This window comes from Bombina bombina, chromosome 2, assembly GCF_027579735.1.
Source record: "Bombina bombina isolate aBomBom1 chromosome 2, aBomBom1.pri, whole genome shotgun sequence".
NCBI lineage: Eukaryota > Metazoa > Chordata > Amphibia > Anura > Bombinatoridae > Bombina > Bombina bombina.
This window is the reverse complement of record NC_069500.1, coordinates 1,114,816,848-1,114,836,814: the sequence shown is the minus strand read 5'-3', so window position 1 is coordinate 1,114,836,814 and position 19,967 is coordinate 1,114,816,848. Positions and strand designations below refer to the sequence as shown.

Genomic DNA, 19,967 nt, shown 5'->3' with positions numbered 1-19,967 from the left:
TTTCTCCATTGCCTTCTATGGATGAATGCGTGAACACAATCAAGATTTTCACATTTAATTTTTTTGCGCAAATTGGGTTAAAACTTATAATCTTACTCTCTGGCCTAGACCTGAACTCTTGCCCTCACTTGAGCCACACCCAACAGAAGCTTCACAGTGCTGAGAGGATCTCAGATGAGCAGGATAATTCTGCACACAACATCTTTTTTTTTCTACTTCTACAATCTCAGCAAGACACCACTGTGTTTGATTTGGAGGATTCGGCATTCAGACTGGATGAGCCCCTGTGATAAAAGCAGTGACGGAGTGGCATTCCAGCGTGTCTGTCGGGCGACTCACAACAGTCCCGACTAGTTGTGTCTGGCACTTTGGCTTGTGCCGCTCCGCTTGTGAGTAGAGTCATTTTTGGGGGAGGGTTTACTCCTGTGATCCAGAAATTATCCAAACGATACTGTTCTATGGTGGCGCCTCTCTTTTTTCTCTGTCATCTGCAGGATACTCTACTAAAACTTATAATACCAGCGCAAACCGACTAGAAAATGCCGCTCCACTTGTAATCTAGCCCTTAATGTTTTGATCACAGAATTTAAGCCCACACTCTGTGCTCAAGTCTGCCTTCAATTTGATTAGCTTGTGTAAATGAAGTATAGAATGTATAAATATATCCAGCACCAGTGGATGTACAAGGTGCACACTGTTTGGTCCCAGCAAAAGAGCCAAATATTGACAGCAGCCCTTCCTTCTCTTTTGCAAAATCTGGTTTTATTTACTCCACGTGTGACATGACTAAGGTTGTTTTTGTACAACATTATTCTAAAAACATTTAATTTTCTTTATGACCAATATATCTCTGTATACATTTCTGTTAGGCAAAATGAAATATATATATTTAGATTTTAGTTTCCTTGGGAACAGCTTGATGGAAGATGTTTTAATTATATACATTTTGCCTTAATAAGTATACTAGTTATACAATTATACAATAAATAACAGCTATAGTGAGGGGTTAGCTAAACAACACATTTCAGACCTTGCCTTACAAACCAAATTCACAAAATATAAAAGTTTCCTATTATATATCAATTGACAAAATTAAATGGATATGCTTTTTTTCCTAGTCAATTTTGGATACTGCCTCTTTCAAAATTATTTAAACGTTTTAGAATATTAGTACCACCTCTCTCATCAATATAAGTCCCTACCGGTAACACACCTACATCTTCTAGTACTATACTCTCCACCAGTAAACCATACCACCATTTACACCTCATAATTCAAATTTGATCCCTAATTTGCAAGGGAACCCTTATAATCTAAGTCCTCCTTTTCAAGATCCCCACCCTTATTGCAACTCTATTCAGAGGAAGCTGCTTTGGAGCCCTTGCAGGTACAGGCTCGGTTTAGCAAGACTACTTGCCACAAGTTAAGAAGCCACTTCTTAGCCTCTACACCACCTAAAAGGTGATGGGGTTAAAACACCCTGAGCTCCTTAGTTTGGGGTGACAGACCTGCTCTAACACAAGAGCTGGGGGCAGCACTACACAAGGTTTCTGTTGTCTAATGTTAAATGTGGGCAATGGACATACATTGTCTGCTCTACGCTACCTGTGATCACTGTTGGACAGGTTGTCAAGTTGGAGCCTTATCCATCTGTGATTTCATAAATGGAAGGTTAACAAAATACCGCCCATACTTATTAAACTCTAAAAGGCCTCAAATTACTGTAAGCACATCTGAGGAATTATCTTATTCTGCCCATTTAGGCCTTTAAACAACAGGCCCTACTAGATAGCTTCTTTGAACGGCTTTAAATTGTGAAAGTCAGGGAGGATTTGGAGAGCTAGTACACTTTTCTAACAATACTTACAATAGCTTGAAAACAATGTTAAATTACTTAAAGCCAAGGCTGATCATTTTTAAAATAGAGCCAACTAGGAAATAGAGTAACCAGCCATACAAGTTACCAAAATTAAAGGGACATTATACACTAGATTTTTCTTTGCATAAATGTTTTGTAGATGATCCATTTATATATAGCCCATACAGTTTTTTTTTTTTTAATAACATTGCTCTTATTTTCAGATTCGCAGAACAATGTGGTGTTGTCTTACAGCGTTATGTGTGGAAGACCTATAGCTCCTGTCCAAAGCAGGTCCCCAAACACCCGCAGTATGAAATATAGGTTTAAAAGATAATTAGATAGGAGCGCCAAAAGTAGGCAAGGTCCAGGGGGTAGAGGAATGAGTGTATTGCTTGATCACAAGTAGAAGTAACCCTATATGTTTGATAAAGTACTATTGGTGGACCACGGAGGTGGTGATGGTCCTATCATATGCGTAAATAAGATCGTTAAGTGTATAGCACAGATGGATACTAGAATACTAAGCACATATATCCCTGAACTTTAATACAGAGGTGGTGGTAGCACTAACTGAATAGTGGGCAGAGTGTAAAATAAATACAAATTAAATGTATAGCACAGAAAAGATTCCCAAATAATCTATACAAAAATGTCACAAGGTTTAATATTGATTACATAGATAAATATGGATCCATATAAACATTAAAAATGGAATTGGTATTACCTAAAGACAATTCTCACTGTCTAAAATAAATAAGTAAAATAACGTCTAAACATGAACCTCACATGTACAAATGAGGAAGACAGTGGGGACGTAAGCACGCTGTCAAATGATCGCTAACAGATTGACCTGCTATAGTTATCACATAAAAACGCTAGCCCATATATTGGTAGAAACGGGCTAGAGAATAGTGTAAGTTATAACAACAGTATCTCGTTGTAGAACAACCTAGATAAAATCATATGTAAAGCAACATGATGCAAAATGATAATAGTTCAAAAAACGTGATCTCCAAAAAATAGTAAAAATCCAAACAAGTGAGAAATAGTCCAAATTGGTGAAAAACGTTATATCCAAAAAATGTTAAATCCACAAATTGTTATTCAATCTAAAATTTGAAATTTATTCAAAATGGTGAAAAAATGTATAAGAAATGAAAAAAAGTGAACTAGTGTGTGCACAAAACTAGTAAAAGTGATCACTGAAAAAAAACATAAAAAACTTAATATTCCTGGATGTAATTCCGTGATTTCAAATGTCCCTTTAGTTGTGACCCTATCAGCAAGGGTAATGTGAAAATAAAAATTGCAACTTATAAAAAATAGCAACTTATAAAAAATAAGAATAAAAGCAAAAATAATAAAAAGAAGTGTCTGGGAAGTCATCAAAACCTGTAAATAAAGGATAACAACATAGTGTGATATTGTTAAAATATTCAATAGTTAAAAGGAATATTGCTCACCATATACTTGTCAACGTGTTTCGGCCCACAAAAGAGGCCTTTTCAAGACTATCCTCTTGAGAAAGGCCTCTTTTGTGTATCCTCTTGAGAAAGGCCTCTTTTGTGGGCCGAAACGCGTTGACAAGTATATGGTGAGCAATATTCCTTTTAACTATTGAATATTTTAACAATATCACACTATGTTGTTATCCTTTATTTACAGGTTTTGATGACTTCCCAGACACTTCTTTTTATTATTTTTGCTTTTATTCTTATTTTTTATAAGTTGCAATTTTTATTTTCACATTACCCTTGCTGATAGGGTCACAACCAAAGGGACATTTGAAATCACGGAATTACATCCAGGAATATTAAGTTTTTTATGTTTTTTTTCAGTGATCACTTTTACTAGTTTTGTGCACACACTAGTTGTTCACTTTCTTTCATTTCTTATGCATTTTTTCACCATTTTGAATAAATTTCAAATTTTAGATTGAATAACAATTTGTGGATTTAACATTTTTTGGATATAACGTTTTTCACCAATTTGGACTATTTCTCACTTGTTTGGATTGTTACTATATTTTTTGGAGATCACGTTTTTTTGAACTATTATCATTTTGCATCATGTTGCTTTACATATGATTTTATCTAGGTTGTTCTACAACGAGATACTGTTGTTATAACTTACACTATTCTCTAGCCCGTTTGTACCAATATATGGGCTAGCGTTTTTATGTGATAACTATAGCAGGTCAATCTGTTAGCGATCATTTGACAGCGTGCTCACGTCCCCACTGTCTTCCTCATTTGTACATGTGAGGTTCATGTTTAGACGTTATTTTACTTATTTATTTTAGACAGTGGGAATTGTTTTTAGGTAATACCAATTCCATTTTTAATGTTTATATGGATCCATATTTATCTATGTAATCAATATTAAACCTTGTGACATTTTTGTATAGATTATTTGGGAATCTTTTCTGTGCTATACATTTAATTTGTATTTATTTTATACTCTGCCCACTATTCAGTTAGTGCTACCACCACCTCTGTATTAAAGTTCAGGGATATATGTGCTTAGTATTCTAGTATCCATCTGTGCTATACACTTAACGATCTTATTTACGCATATGATAGGACCATCACCACCTCTGTGGTCCACCAATAGTACTTTATCAAACATATAGGGTTACTTCTACTTGTGATCAAGCAATACACTCATTCCTCTACCCCCTGGACCTTGCCTACTTTTGGCGCTCCTATCTAATTATCTTTTAAACCCTTATTTTCAGATTCCTAACCAGGCCCCAAAGTTTTAGGAGAAAACTGACATATACCTACACCAGCTTGCTTCTGTTTGTGTAAAGGGTCTTTTCATATGCAAAGGAAGTGGGGGGGGAGGGTCTGCTATCTCCCACTTGCAGTGGGTATTCCAGTAACCTTTTAAACAGAGCTAAACTGAGAGCATCTAAGCGAGTTTTTAAACGGTTTTATACTGGATTTTTAGATCAGTATCTGTGCATATTATTCTTTATAATAGTTTCTATTACATGCAGTTATATGAAATTTGGTGTATACTGTCTCTTTAAGGAAAATAATTATATATTGTAATGCAGGGATACAAAAAATGTTTTGAACTAGAATTTTAGGAGCAATCTTTCCTAAGCACTTTGAATATGTAAAACCCTGCTTTTAATATGCGGAATTAAAAATAATTCTTGTTTGTTTAAAACTGTAAACCATATTTAAAGGGACACTAAACCCACATTTTTTTATTTAATGATTTAGATACAGCATGCCATTTTAAGCAACTTTCTAATTTACTCCTATTATCAATTTATCTTCATTCTCTTGCTATCTTTATTTAAAAAGCAGGAATGTAAAGCTTAAGAGCTGGCCCATTTTTGGTTGAGAACCTGGGTTATGCTTGCTTATTGTTTTGTAAAGTGTAGCTACCAATAAGCAAGCACTATCCATGGTGCTGAACCTAAAATGTGCTGGCTCCTAAGTTTTAAATTACTGCTTTTTAAATAAAGATAGCAAGAGAACGAAGAAAATTGATAGTAGGAGTAAATTAGAAATTTGCCTATCTTAATCATGAAAGAAAAAAAATGGGTTTAATATCCCTTTAAACTAAAACTGTTTCAAATTAATCTTTGTCAGTTAAAGGCTTTCTGTGCACCTCACAAAAACAGTTAAAAGAATTGTCTACACTTACTACATTTTTTCTTTAGCGGAAGTGTTAAGTTGTTATCAATAATGTTCACCTAAAGTGCTAACAGTTTTGTTGACTTACATAGCACGGGACCTAAAATACGGATTTATTAAAAAATGGCAATTTCTGCTTTGTGATATACAGTTTAGATATCAGTGGTAAGACTGGATTTTGAACAAATATGTCATTTTGTTTTAAAAGAAGTACTTGGTGAGAAAAATACAGTGTGATAAAAACCTTAAACTAGCCCAGACATATTATTCTTTATATGCTGCTTTTTGCTATTTCAGCTCAGTTTTGGTCCATAGAATCCTAAGTACAGTTACTGTATCAATGTGGCATGTCAAAATAAATGTCACTCTGTTTTTTTTTATAATAGGAGATAAGTAGAAAAGTGTCTTTTCACTGTAAAAAGTGCTTATATATTTTGTGAAATGTAACTTGCAGGAGTATGTACTGTCTCAATATCTGTCACAAAGAATTATTATCCATACGTTTTAGTGTAGATAATCCCAGAAAATATAAATAATCTTTGAGAATTTTATAATAACATTGTACAGATTATCAGCCTCCAACAATCTAAAAAACTGTCATATTAAATTTGAGTCTTTGAATGTTTCCAAACTAATGAGCTACCAAATAATACATTTAGTACTGAACAATTACAGTGAAACATAACATTCTGCAAACCATATTATAAATCTATATAATCATGTAATTAGTAATGCTTCACAGAAAGGACAGGAGATTAGTACCAGGCCTGACCTTTGGGCAGGGTGAGAGGGGCACCCGCCGAGGGCTCTGCTCTTCAGAGCGCTGCTATGTCAGCAGTGAGATTATGAGATGATGCAATGTTTATGTTGTATTTAGCTTATAGGAAGTGTGTATGGTATCATGAAGGCTAATATTTTGTTTTATTCTTTATATTGGTATCATGGAATGTTGGCACAGGGGTGGGCCATACAAGGGGCAAGGCATACAGGAGAGGGGAATAAGAGCATTGGGCCGAGTGTCCCCACACATGTATCTTGCCCAGGACCCCGCAAATGCTAAGGTTGGCCCTGATTAGTACTATCTGAAATAGGGAGAGTTACAGTATGAAGTTCTGATAGATGTATAAGGCTACCTTAGGAAATAAAAACAGAGATTGGTAAACATTTGGAGAAGTGTATTTCTTGCTAAACTGGTGTCATAAAACATTTAAGAAAAGATATGTGATAAAATGATTTTCTTACCTACTTTTCCCTTCATATACAGTTGTTATATGCCTTTATTTAATCAGCCTATGAGATGAACCTTTGGTCAGTCGGACACAATAAACTTACATCTTACAGGTTGATAGGCTGGTCAATCTTAATGAATGGTTATGTAAAATAGATAAACTAAAGGTTTGCCTACTCAACAGCCTTGGTGATCAGTATATGGCAGACAAATATGTTTGTTCTCACCTTTGAACATGTGTCATTGGCACTGTCAGTTCTTTTAACACTTACAACAAACTGCATATTTAGCATTGTCATAATTCCACTGAAAGTACTGCTTATATTTGGAGAAATAATTTCAAAATATTCCTCAAAGTTGGATTTTCCAGGAATGTCCCTTCTGTTGAGTAATCTTTTTACACCATTACCAATTTGTAGCATAGTCATATCCTTGTCGAACATAAAATGAAAAGGAAATGTCTTGCAGAATATTGAGGATGATACAACAACGTAGGACTGTGGTTTGCAAGGAGATAAAGCCGGTCGAGTGTTCTTGATGTGTACAGAATACAGTAAATATGGTTCCTTAATAAATTCGTTGCCCTCATTGAAACCATGAGGAATAAGCTGAACTTCCACTACAGTTTCATAAAGGATAAAAGCCGCTGCCTTAATTATTCCAGGTAGAATTAATGTAGTTATATTATTAGGGAAGAAATAGTAAACATTTAAGAAGTCTTGATCTTTTTCTAGACACAAAATTGAACCTTCTTCAAGTCCCCCGTATTCCTCCAATATTCGAGTTTGGCCACTTTGTTTTAAATGTGTGCTAAAGCTATTTAAAAAGTCTTTCAGGGTGCCTCCTATAACTTCCAAAACATGTTCATCTTCTTCATAGCATATTTTAAAGAGCTCTTCACCCAAAGTTTCATTTACAAGTTCCACTGGAACATCTGAAAATGTAAGAAACGAGGTTATAAGTGCAATAATATAGGTTTTTTTTTTTACAATTAAAGTATTTGTGTGATATTAAGAAACAAAATATATGCTCTATTTTAATAAAAATAATATATCAGAGAGCAGTAAATATAGCACCTGTATTTTTACCTCAAAAAATACTGGGCTAGATTACAAGTGGTGCGGCAGCGCTAACTTGTGCGCTCGAGCACAAACAAAATTCAGCGAGACTTAAAGGGACATGAAACCCACATTTTTTCTTTCACGATTTAGAAAGAGAATGCAATTTTAAACATCTTTCTAATTTACTTCTATTATCTAATTTGTTTTATTCTCTTGATATTCTTTGCTGAAAATCATATCTAGATATGCTCAGTAGCTGCTGATTGGTTGCTGCACATAGAAGCCTCGTGTGATTGGCTCACCCAGGTGCATTGCTTTTTCTTCAACTAAGGATATCTAAAAAATGAAGCAAAATAAATAATAGAAGTAAATTGTAATGTTGTTTAAATTTGTATTATTTATCTGAATCATGAAAGAAAGATTTTGGGTTTAGTGGCCCTTTAAAGGGACATTTAACCCACAAATTTTCTTTCATGATTCAGATAGAGAATACCATTTATAAAAAGTTTCCAATTTACTTCTATTATCAAATTTATTTAATTCTTATGTTATTCTTGAAGAGATACCTAGGTAGGTAGCGTGCACGTGCCTGAAGCACTACATGACAGGAAATAGTGCTGCCATCTAGTGCTCTTGCTAATGTATAACATTGTTGCAAAACTGCTGCTGTATAGTGCTGCAGACAGGTGTGCACTCTTGAGCTTACATATCTGCTTTTTAACAAAGGATGACAAGAAAAGGAAGAAAAATTGATAATAGAAGTAAAGTAGAAAGTTGTTTCAAATGTTATGTTCTATCTAAATCACGAACGAAAATGTTTGGGTTTTATGTCCCTTGAAGCCGTTGTGGTAAGGTTAAGAGTTAAAAAAAAAAAGTGCAACAAAAACACTACATAAATACATTAAAATAAAGTGTTGCATCCAAAAATACAGTTTCTAATAAAAAAATATTTATAAAATTATGAATATTTTTTACATGGCTTAAAAGGTATATAGTATATGACAAGGTATTTGACTGGAAAGGGCTATAATATATATATATATATATATATATATATATATATATATATATATATATAAATATGTGTATGGGTGTATACGTATGTATGTATATATATATATATATATATATATATATATATATATATATATTTATATATATATATATATAATACCGTCCAACTAGCTGTGTTACCCTCCTAGGGACATCCGTCTGGGTGCAGAAATGCAAAGTATAATCCTCCAAAATAAAGTGCACTCTCAGGTCTTTTTGCAAAGTGAAACAAAATCTTGTTTATTGATGAAACGTTTTCAGGGATATCTTCCCCTTCATCAGCATAACATACAAGTGAAAATGTGACCAATATATACATGCACACAAATTAAGAATTATAAAATAAAAAGCAATACCTGTGTAAAATCAGTGATCACAATCGCCACAGCATCGTGCTGGAACGCAAACCATGCGTTCCAGGTAATATGAAAAACAGTAAGTACTGTATATTCTTGTACTTCCGGCGTGTGAATGTCAAACAACATTAATTCAGGTCTAAATAAATGGAACTATAAATTCATATAGTGAATTCACATTAAATGCACATCCATCCTGGGGAACCAAATCCCAATGTGCCCAGATGTGTAATGATCAGTGTGTGAGATCGTAAGTAACATCGGTAATAACAAAGTGCATAGTATAAGCATTTATATGTGTATTATACAAATTTATATAACAAATAGCATTATTCAGCTATTTCATCAGAAGACTCACTCCTTGGAAGCTAAATGCACGGCGATCATGTTGGTTGCCATAGCAACCCATATACACACATCTACGGTGTCTGTACTGGATCAAAAGTACTTAGACATTGTGTCTGTTAGCACCAAGTTAGAGTGGTGAGCGGTCTAAAAACTTAAGTTGCATAAAATAAGATTGTGTTCACTGATTTTACACAGGTATTGCTTTTTTTTTATCATTCTTAATTTGTGTGCATGTATATATTGGTCACATTTTCACTTGTATGTTATGCTGATGAAGGGGAAGATATCCCTGAAAACGTTTCATCAATAAACAAGATTTTGTTTCACTTTGCAAAAAGACCTGAGAGTGCACTTTATTTTGAAGGATTATATATATATATATATATATATATATATATATATATATATAGCTATATAAATATCTATTTACATACATATATAAAGATATAAACACATATATACACATTTATAGACATATGTACATATACACATTGGAGCCCTTTCCACTCAAACACAATAAAAATTGAAAAATCAATTTTAATCAATTTTAGTATTTAATAATGGTTTTTTTTTACTGTAAATATTTCACATTGCAATGTTCCTCACACAGTGAAACATTTTCTTAGTATTTTCTAATATATTTTCCAATATGCAGACTGTATATATCTGTACTTGTATAAATTCATATAGATATATAGATATAGATACATATTTAAAAATATATAATTAAAATAAAAAAAGAAAACTATCTTCTAGTAAAGTGTCATGTTACGTGCAAGTGATGTGTTAGGTATTTTTATTTAGTAAGCTCCATTGAACTCTAAGGTGAGAAGAATTTAACGTGGTCGTGATATTTAAAGTCCAGCTGTTACTTTTAACTTGTAATAAGAGCACTAACCCATCTGCATTAAAAATTTACTTCCAGTGCTGTTTTATTTAGCGTGCCACTTGTAAACTGGCCCACTGTTGGGTGAAATAACCAGTTTTCCTAAATTACATTTTAGAAAATATATCTTTCATTGTCAAATGATGTAAATGAATCTATGAAAGGAGACATAAATGTTACATTTAACATGTACAGAAGAACATTGATCATTGACATTACATATTGCTAATTATACTGCATATTCTTGAGAATGATATTAGAAGATGTCAGAATGTGCTGCAAAAATTTAAATTTCAAGCTTTAAATAAGATTCCACAGTTTGTCATCGACTGTAATGTGATTGCTTGAATTTTTCCACAGAAGATGGCCACACAAAGCATTCTTTAAACCTCTCTTTTTTGAGGCACATAGAAGTTAATCATTACACCTGTGAAATTTATTTACATTATGATCAAAGGAAAGTTTAGTCCATCTATAGCATAGTATATTCATCAAGATGCAGGGATAATAAAAAACAAAACTGTAAATTATATAGAGAAGGGACAATTGGCAAAAACTCCCTGGCCTGGAGAAAAATTGTAGTGCAGATCTCACAGGGGCAACATATCCCAAAGGGGCTGAATTCACTGAATTCTCTAAGAAAAAGGGCAGAACCTGGAAGTCCTAGAGTGATGAGAACTGTCTCCTATAAAAAGTAATGAGACTTTCTGGGATAGAGAATCTCACCAGGAGAGTGAAGTTAACAGGGCAGCACCTGGGACTAATATAAATTATCAGTCTGCAGTGAATACAAATTAAAATGAAATATTTTCCATACAGTATAACTTGCATTTGCTTCTAGTTTAGTATAGCAGTTTTTGACATTTAAATAACTGTATTGTGAATTTTGAGCAAACTTCTCCTGCATGAAGCTGGTGAAATAAATCATTAAGAACTGCAGTTGTAAAATGCTTAGAAAATATTATAAGTTGTAAGAGAGCTTTAGGGACACGCAGGAACTCCCCTATCCCTCCCATTTTCTGAAAATGTTAAGCTTATTTTACAGAAAAAAAATATGCAATGCAACTTGTGAAAGACACAACGAAACTGTTAAACCTAAATGCATTAAACACAAAGCAGAAAGTACAAAGCTTAAATTTAATCAAACATAAATTACAGAATCTGAAGTACAAAGTAATTTAAAATACAATGTACAAAGTGTAAATTCAACAATATTCTCATGTTATGCTGTACTATATTGTATTGTGCTTTTCTTTCCTTCACATCCAGAGATGCGGGGAATGTCACTGCAAAATATGCCTTTCTAGAATCTCATAAGGGAATTAGCAGTGCTGAAGAATAATTTTAGATCACCTGTCCTGAACATAGAAAATGGGAGAGAGAATTGGAGCTTAAAAAAAAAAAAAAAAAGTTCATTTTATTGCAAAAACATACTCTCTTAAGATATTAACTAAATGACTGTAACTGTGTTGTATCTAGGAGAGACTCCCAATCAATATGACTGATATTACTTACCCGCTGCATTTGATTGATTAATGACAATTTTCTCAAAATCTTTTTCTACAGATTTTCCACAAACAGGCATACTATGCAGGTTAAATGTAACACAAGTCAATCTAAAAAAAAAAAAAATAGATGAAAACATGTGGATAAAGTAATATTATTGTCAGGTTTTAGATCAGTGCATTCATTTGTATTTTTTTTTAAAAAAAAACCTCCCCTAAATCTGTGTCTACAAGAAAATACAAATATATACATTCAGCAAATACAGGAAACTATTATATCTATCTATCTTTCTAATATCTATCTATCTATCTATCTATCTATCTATCTATATATATGTCAATATTAGGTATCTGAAGTAATGATGCCATGATTACAGGGGCTTGTTGTGTCCTGGTGTAGTCTGTATAGCAAAAGTGGTCCACAGGAGTATAGGACAGTGGAGACTTACAAAAGGAAAGAGAATGAAGAAACAAAATAAGTGCATATTGCATTACAGATATATAACCTTGGTCTACGTAGAAGGGTTAAGCTTGTGAAGTCTGCGTTGTGGTATTGCTATTCTCAGAAGTGGAAAACTCACAATTTTAAAACTTCTTTAAAGGAAACTAGTTGAAATAAATAATGGAAATATATTGTAAAGGTGTTTAACCGTGCATCATTAAATATTTTATCTTACAATATCTAAGTGTTAAATGTCCCTTTAATTATCTGAACATATTTTTAGTATCTTACTAAGAGCATTATCCAGGCTCATTTAGGTTGACTCAGCTTTGTTAAAGGGACACTAAACAAAAACAAAAAAATCTTGTGTGATTCAGATGGAGTAGGAAATTTAAAGCAACTTTCTAATTTACTCATATTATCAATTTTTCTTCGTTCTCTTGCTATCTTTATTTGAAAAAGCAGGAATCTACGCTTAGGAGCCAGCCCATTTTTGGTTCAGCACCTGTGTAGCAATTGCTTATTGGTGGCTAAATGTAGCCACCAATCAGCAAGCGTTACCCAGGCGCTGAACAAAAAATGGGTCTGCTCCTAAGCTTACATTCAAATAAAGATAGCAAGAGAACTAATACAAATTTAAAATACAAGTAAATTAGAAAGCTGCTCAACTCAAAATTGCCTGCTCTATCTGAATCATGAAAGAAAAAAAAATTGGGTTTTAAACAAAAGACACTTGTAATTCTGAAAGACCAGATGTCCGTATCCCTGTGAATGAAGCCTTTTACGAATATTAAGTTCTCTTACTCTCTTTAAATCCTCTTTTCTCATTCAGCCACTTTATTATATTTTTGATTAGTTCTTATTTCTATTGAGTATTATATACCTTAGCATTTGTCACTTTCATCTTTAATATAAATATCTTATGGAACAATATTATTTACGTTTGGTACAAACTTGTCACTGATCAATATTTGATTCATTGAAATTAATGAAAGAGTAGCATCATGTTCTGTGAAAATATCTATTTTATTTGTCAAGGTGAGCTATGGTTTTATAGAATTGTCTGCTCCTTAAAGGGACAGTATACACTAATTTTCATATAACTGCATGTAATAGACACTACTATAAAGAATAAGATGCACAGATACTGATATAAAAATCCAGCATAAAACAGTTTAAAAACATACTTAGAAGCTATCAGTTTAGCTCTTTTGAAAAGGTAGCTGGAAAGCCCACTGCAAGTGGCAAATAAGACACTCCCCCCTCCCCCTCCTTTTGCATATGAAAAGACCATTTACACAAATAAAGCAAGCTGGAGAAGGTAGCTGACGGTATTCTCATAAAACTTTGGGGCTTGGTTAGGAGTCTGAAAATCAGAGCAATGTTATTTAAAAATAAGCAAAACTATACATAGAAAAAACAAAAAAACTTTATGGGCTATATAAATAGATGATCTACAAAACATTTATGCAAAGAAAAAATGAATGTATAATGTCCCTTTAATGTTTAATAAAAAAAACAAACTCTCATCACAGTCCAGCAGCCTCTCGTTAACTAGAAAGCCTGAATGAAGCAGTAAGAAGCATTTTATGGCACAGCTTGTCATTTTAAAACAGTGATTTTTGCAAGCTATATTTTTCATTCATGTCCTTTTAAAGCATTGCATTGTTCATCCATTATGTCAAAGCTGATACAATGTCAAGTGCCAGCACAACTTTACACTTTTATGCAAAGAATACAAAACGTCATTCAACAGAATAGGCATGGTCATTATATATACTGAACAAAACTCATCTGCATGAACACAATGATACTAGTGAGCTGTTTTATTTTCTTCACTATCAACAGTTAATAGAACCAAAACACATTTAACATAAAAAACAGTATATATCTCAAGTTAGTTTATAATTCTCTTTAAACAAATTGCTGTTCTTTCAATAATTCCGAGAACTTATTTTCTTAAAAAAATTAAAAAAATACATAAAATAATAATAATAATAATAATAATAGTATCAATAATAATAAAAATAATAATAATTATAACCATAATATTAATACTAATAATAATATTATACTTAATAATAAAATATTTTTTGTATAAAAAAATTCACAAGCCAAGCAATATATATTTTTTCCAAAATAATAAATGTTTTATTCAGTCACTGAAATTATTATAATTTTTTAATCAACATAGCCATCTAATAGTTATGAATACAGCATATCTTTTTTTGCTTCTGTTGTAATGATTATTTTCTGTTTCTTGTGGTAATTTTGTTTGCATTAGTGTGAGAGCAGTAAATGAAAGAAGTATCTAAAAACCCGGCATATGTAATTACATTATTAGGACTTCTGATTAACCCTCAGAACTAGTGTGTTTAATCAAGAAACTCTAGAGAAGTGCTTCTCAATAGAAAGTCTAGGAGATCTTACTCCTCCAGGAAATGCAAAAAATGTGTCCGCCACCAGAGAAATGATAAACTAAGACTAACATGTAAACAGTACAAAAGTAACAATTTTGTTTGCAAATTATATAACCTCTTGTTAACAATTGCAGACAACCAATCATGGAACATTTAAGGTAATAAAAGGGTGATGCCCAGTGGTGTTTTGAATGTAATTACTGAATAGTTTTTGCAAAATAACCATTAAAGGGATAGTTCACCCAAAAATGTTCTTCCCTTTAAATTATTCCCAATGATCCATTTTACCTGCTAGAGTGTATTAAATTGTTTACAAGTAGCTCCTTTACTCCTATTTAAGCATTTGAAAAAGCTGATTTAGCCTGTGTTATAGCCACCTATACTGAAAGTTTTGATACTGAAGTATAGGCTATTGACAAGCCTAAGTAAACACAGTCAGCAGACGAAGTTACACTCTCAGTGGGGTGCAGGATAGTTAAGCAATAAAATGATAATTTTCCTTTGTTCTCTCTATTTATTGAGCTTTGATGTTCCAGACAAATATAAGATAAGGAAGCAAGTGTGTGTATACAAAGTTATAACTTAATGAGATCGGATATTACCTTTAAGTTCAACCCATTGTAATAGGCTGTGGTTTCAACAGGCCCGGCGCTTGCATAAAGGCAGGTTAGGCATTCGCCTTAGGGCGCCCAGCAGGGAGGGCACGCAAACATAGAGCGGCAATACAAAAAAAATATTTTTTTTAAATATCAATGTATTGCCGCTCTAACTTTGCAGACTGCAGGGCCTAGGGAGCTAAAGATACTGGAGCTAAATAAGTGTCAGGCAGGCAGTAGGCCCGCCCATTAGGACACCGGGCGGTGGGCTCAGGACGCACAGTTAGGGTTGCCACCTCAGCCATTTTTTCCTGGACACTTATGAGTTACACATGCTGCAGTGTGTGCAGGTAGAAACACAAATTAGAACCCTGGACAGCACACAAATAGTGACACTGAACAGCACTATTGATGTTCCTCTCTGCACACCCTGCAGCATGTATAACTCATAAGTGTCCAGGAAAACATGGCTGAGGTTGCAATCCTACGCTCAGTGCAGAGAGAGAGACGCTTGTTTAGTTAGTGGCGTGCAGTGTGCACGCAAAACAGGAGCCCCTAAGCGCTGTTTGACTGGGCATCTACCCAGTCAATCTGCAGATATTGATATTTTTCAAGATTGATCTAATGTTTGAGTGCTGAGGTACTGTCAACTTTCTCTTTTGCATTTTCCTATGTATATAACTAGACAGTCAGCACCCCCCGTTTTGCATAGCAATAGGTATTATAATGTTTTAAGTGGTGCACTTGCACCGACTATAAACACATAGATAGAGCATATTAAAGGGGTCTTTATCTGTATTTTGCACTTTTTGCTAACTATTTACTTAAGGTAAGGGTTACAAGTGTGTGACCGGAGGGCACCCCGCACTGAGTCTGTCACTGAATCATCTGAACTAGATTTACTGCGTAGTGGCAGCATACTACACCCCCTCCTTACTTGTTTACTGAATCCTGCAGGTTTAAGGTAAGAGAAGGGAGGGAGAGGGGGGTGAGTCTGTGGCTCATGTAGTTGTTGGGTCGGGTGCAGGGCAAGATGTATGTAGCTCTCCTGCTGCCAATACAACTCGCATATATAATGCACTACACATCACTTTTAGGTTAAAGTTCAAGTGAGTCTTATTTCCCTCCAGTCCTACTACTGGCACTGTCAGCTAACATTTAACTCATTGGCTGCCGCCTGCCTCTTAAGATCTAAAATAGTATATGTGATGTGTATAGAGTGTATGTGTATATATATATTTATATATATATATTTATATATATATATACACACACACATATTTGTGTCTATAGAGTGTGTGTATGTATATATATATATGGGAAAACAAGCCTCTGGGCCTGTCTAGATTTGTTAATGAACTACACAATGAGTTATTTTTTCTATATTTTGTGCGTAGTGGAAGATTTTAAACTCGCCTTTTATCTCCCCCTAATTTAAAATGTTGTTATATATATATATATATACACACACACACATATATCTGTGTGTATAGAGTGTGTATATATATGTATATATATATATATTATGTATGTGTGTGTATATATATATATATATATATATATATGTGTGTGTGTAAGTATATATTTAAAATGTGTAGTATAAATAATATATACAGGGAGTGCAGAATTATTAGGCAAATGAGTATTTTGACCACATCATCCTCTTTATGCATGTTGTCTTACTCCAAGCTGTATAGGCTCGAAAGCCTACTACCAATTAAGCATATTAGGTGATGTGCATCTCTGTAATGAGAAGGGGTGTGGTCTAATGACATCAACACCCTATATCAGGTGTGCATAATTATTAGGCAACTTCCTTTCCTTTGGCAAAATGGGTCAAAAGAAGGACTTGACAGGCTCAGAAAAGTCAAAAATAGTGAGATATCTTGCAGAGGGATGCAGCACTCTTAAAATTGCAAAGCTTCTGAAGCGTGATCATCGAACAATCAAGCGTTTCATTCAAAATAGTCAACAGGGTCGCAAGAAGCGTGTGGAAAAACCAAGGCGCAAAATAACTGCCCATGAACTGAGAAAAGTCAAGTGTGCAGCTGCCAAGATGCCACTTGCCACCAGTTTGGCCATATTTCAGAGCTGCAACATCACTGGAGTGCCCAAAAGCACAAGGTGTGCAATACTCAGAGACATGGCCAAGGTAAGAAAGGCTGAAAGACGACCACCACTGAACAAGACACACAAGCGGAAACGTCAAGACTGGGCCAAGAAATATCTCAAGACTGATTTTTCTAAGGTTTTATAGACTGATGAAATGAGAGTGAGTCTTGATGGGCCAGGTGGATGGGCCCGTGGCTGGATTGGTAAAGGGCAGAGAGCTCCAGTCCGACTCAGACGCCAGCAAGGTGGAGGTGGAGTACTGGTTTGGGCTGGTATCATCAAAGATGAGCTTGTGGGGCTTTTTCGGGTTGAGGATGGAGTCAAGCTCAACTCCCAGTCCTACTGCCAGTTTCTGGAAGACACCTTCTTCAAGCAGTGGTACAGGAAGAAGTCTGCATCCTTCAAGAAAAACATGATTTTCATGCAGGACAATGCTCCATCACACGCGTCCAAGTACTCCACAGCGTGGCTGGCAAGAAAGGGTATAAAAGAAGAAAATCTAATGACATGGCCTCCTTGTTCACCTGATCTGATCCCCATTGAGAACCTGTGGTCCATCATCCAATGTGAGATTTACAAGGAGGGAAAACAGTACACCTCTCTGAACAGTGTCTGGGAGGCTGTGGTTGCTGCTGCACGCAATGTTGATGGTGAACAGATCAAAACACTGACAGAATCCATGGATGGCAGGCTTTTGAGTGTCCTTGCAAAGAAAGGTGGCTATATTGGTCACTGATTTGTTTTTGTTTTGTTTTTGAATGTCAGAAATGTATATTTGTGAATGTTGAGATGTTATATTGGTTTCACTGGTAAAAATAAATAATTGAAATGGGTATATATTTGTTTTTTGTTAAGTTGCCTAATAATTATGCACAGTAATAGTCACCTGCACACACAGATATCCCCCTAAAATAGCTATAACTAAAAACAAACTAAAAACTACTTCCAAAACTATTCAGCTTTGATATTAATGAGTTTTTTGGGTTCATTGAGAACATGGTTGTTGTTCAATAATAAAATTAATCCTCAAAAATACAACTTGCCTAATAATTCTGCACTCCCTGTAGATGGATCACAGTTATGGCACGTATTGTACTTTTTGAGACATATTATATATGAGGTAGTGGTTAATATTGTCTGGCTCTAATCCCTTTGGTTGGTATAGGTGCTTATTGTGCCATGGCATTGTGACCTATGGCTGGAAGTAAAAAGTATATATTCAAAGGGGGAAAAACAAATTTGTGTTTTTCCCTCTCTAACTGAAGCCGACCAAGCTATATATATATGTTATGCAGCACCACCACTGTTTGATTTGAATTTAGCCACCAATCAGCAAGCATTACCCAGGTTCTGAACCAAAAATAGGCTAGCTCCTAAGCTTACATTCCGGCTTTTTAAATACAGATACCAAGAGAATGAAGAAAAAATGATAATAGGAGTTAATTAGAAAGCTGCTTTAAATGTCATGTTCTTAAAAAAATGGGTTTCATATCCCTTTAACTAGCAATGAGATGGTATGTAATGGAAAGGGGGGGTTCGACAAAATGCATCCTCGCCTGTGTGGCCAAAAATCCTAGCACCGGCCCTGGGTTTCAAAGCACAAATCCAGCTACTTCATATACACAAATAAACCTGAAAATGCATTTTCTCAAATATTTTATACTCTTCCGCTGGTATAACAAGTCATTGAAAATACAATAATCGAAAAACAATTTTATAGTTCACTGCCCCTTTAAATAAAAGAAACAGCATACATACTATACTATAGGAAATATCATTAACGTAATACTTTCATTCACCATCTACCAGAGAGGGAGTTACCCATATGCATATCCAACCTGACTCCTGCAAACAAGGCTAAACTATCCATCCCAGGTTTTCAACCAAATATGAAAATGGCTGATAATTTGCCTGCCTTTTTTTTCTAACTTTAGAAAATATCAGTATATATCTATACCTATATACAATCATATATATATATATATATATATATATATATATATATGTGTGTGTATAGTTATATATTGTGCCAAATACCATATATATATATATATATATATATTAATCCAATAAGGTAAGTTCAGCACCTTTGTTATTGCATTTTTCAAAGAAAGAACATTTTGTATTTTTTCTCTTTTAAAAGAAAGTGCACGTACGCAGCTGAGGCCTGCCAACCTCATATACATAGATGCAAAAAACAAAAACTTGCGTCAGCACTGTTTTTCTTTAAAAAATTTCCATTCTTTATTTAAGCAACATAAGGATAAAAACAGCAACGTTTCGAGTCATGTAGACCCTTAGTCATGCTATGGATTATGGTAAATCACCTCCTTTTATATCACCTGTATGCAAATAAACTTTAATTAACCATATTGGTTCTCATACCTGTGAAATTCATGGTACCCCCTACTGGTCAGGTTTCATAAATACATTTCTTCATAATATT

At 34.1% G+C, this 19,967-nt stretch overlaps 1 protein-coding gene across 1 annotated transcript in view; it reads right to left on the bottom strand.

Moving 5' to 3' along the window:
- The window catches only part of GUCY1A1 (guanylate cyclase 1 soluble subunit alpha 1), a 127,190-nt gene that overhangs the window by 89,603 nt on the left and 17,620 nt on the right, over positions 1-19,967 (bottom strand). Inside the window, exons 3-4 of the mRNA XM_053703766.1 lie at positions 11,962-12,062; positions 6,970-7,676 (exon numbers count right to left, since the gene is read on the bottom strand). Coding sequence (XP_053559741.1) covers positions 6,970-7,676; positions 11,962-12,062 — 808 coding nt within the window. The remainder of the gene's footprint in view (positions 1-6,969; positions 7,677-11,961; positions 12,063-19,967) is intronic.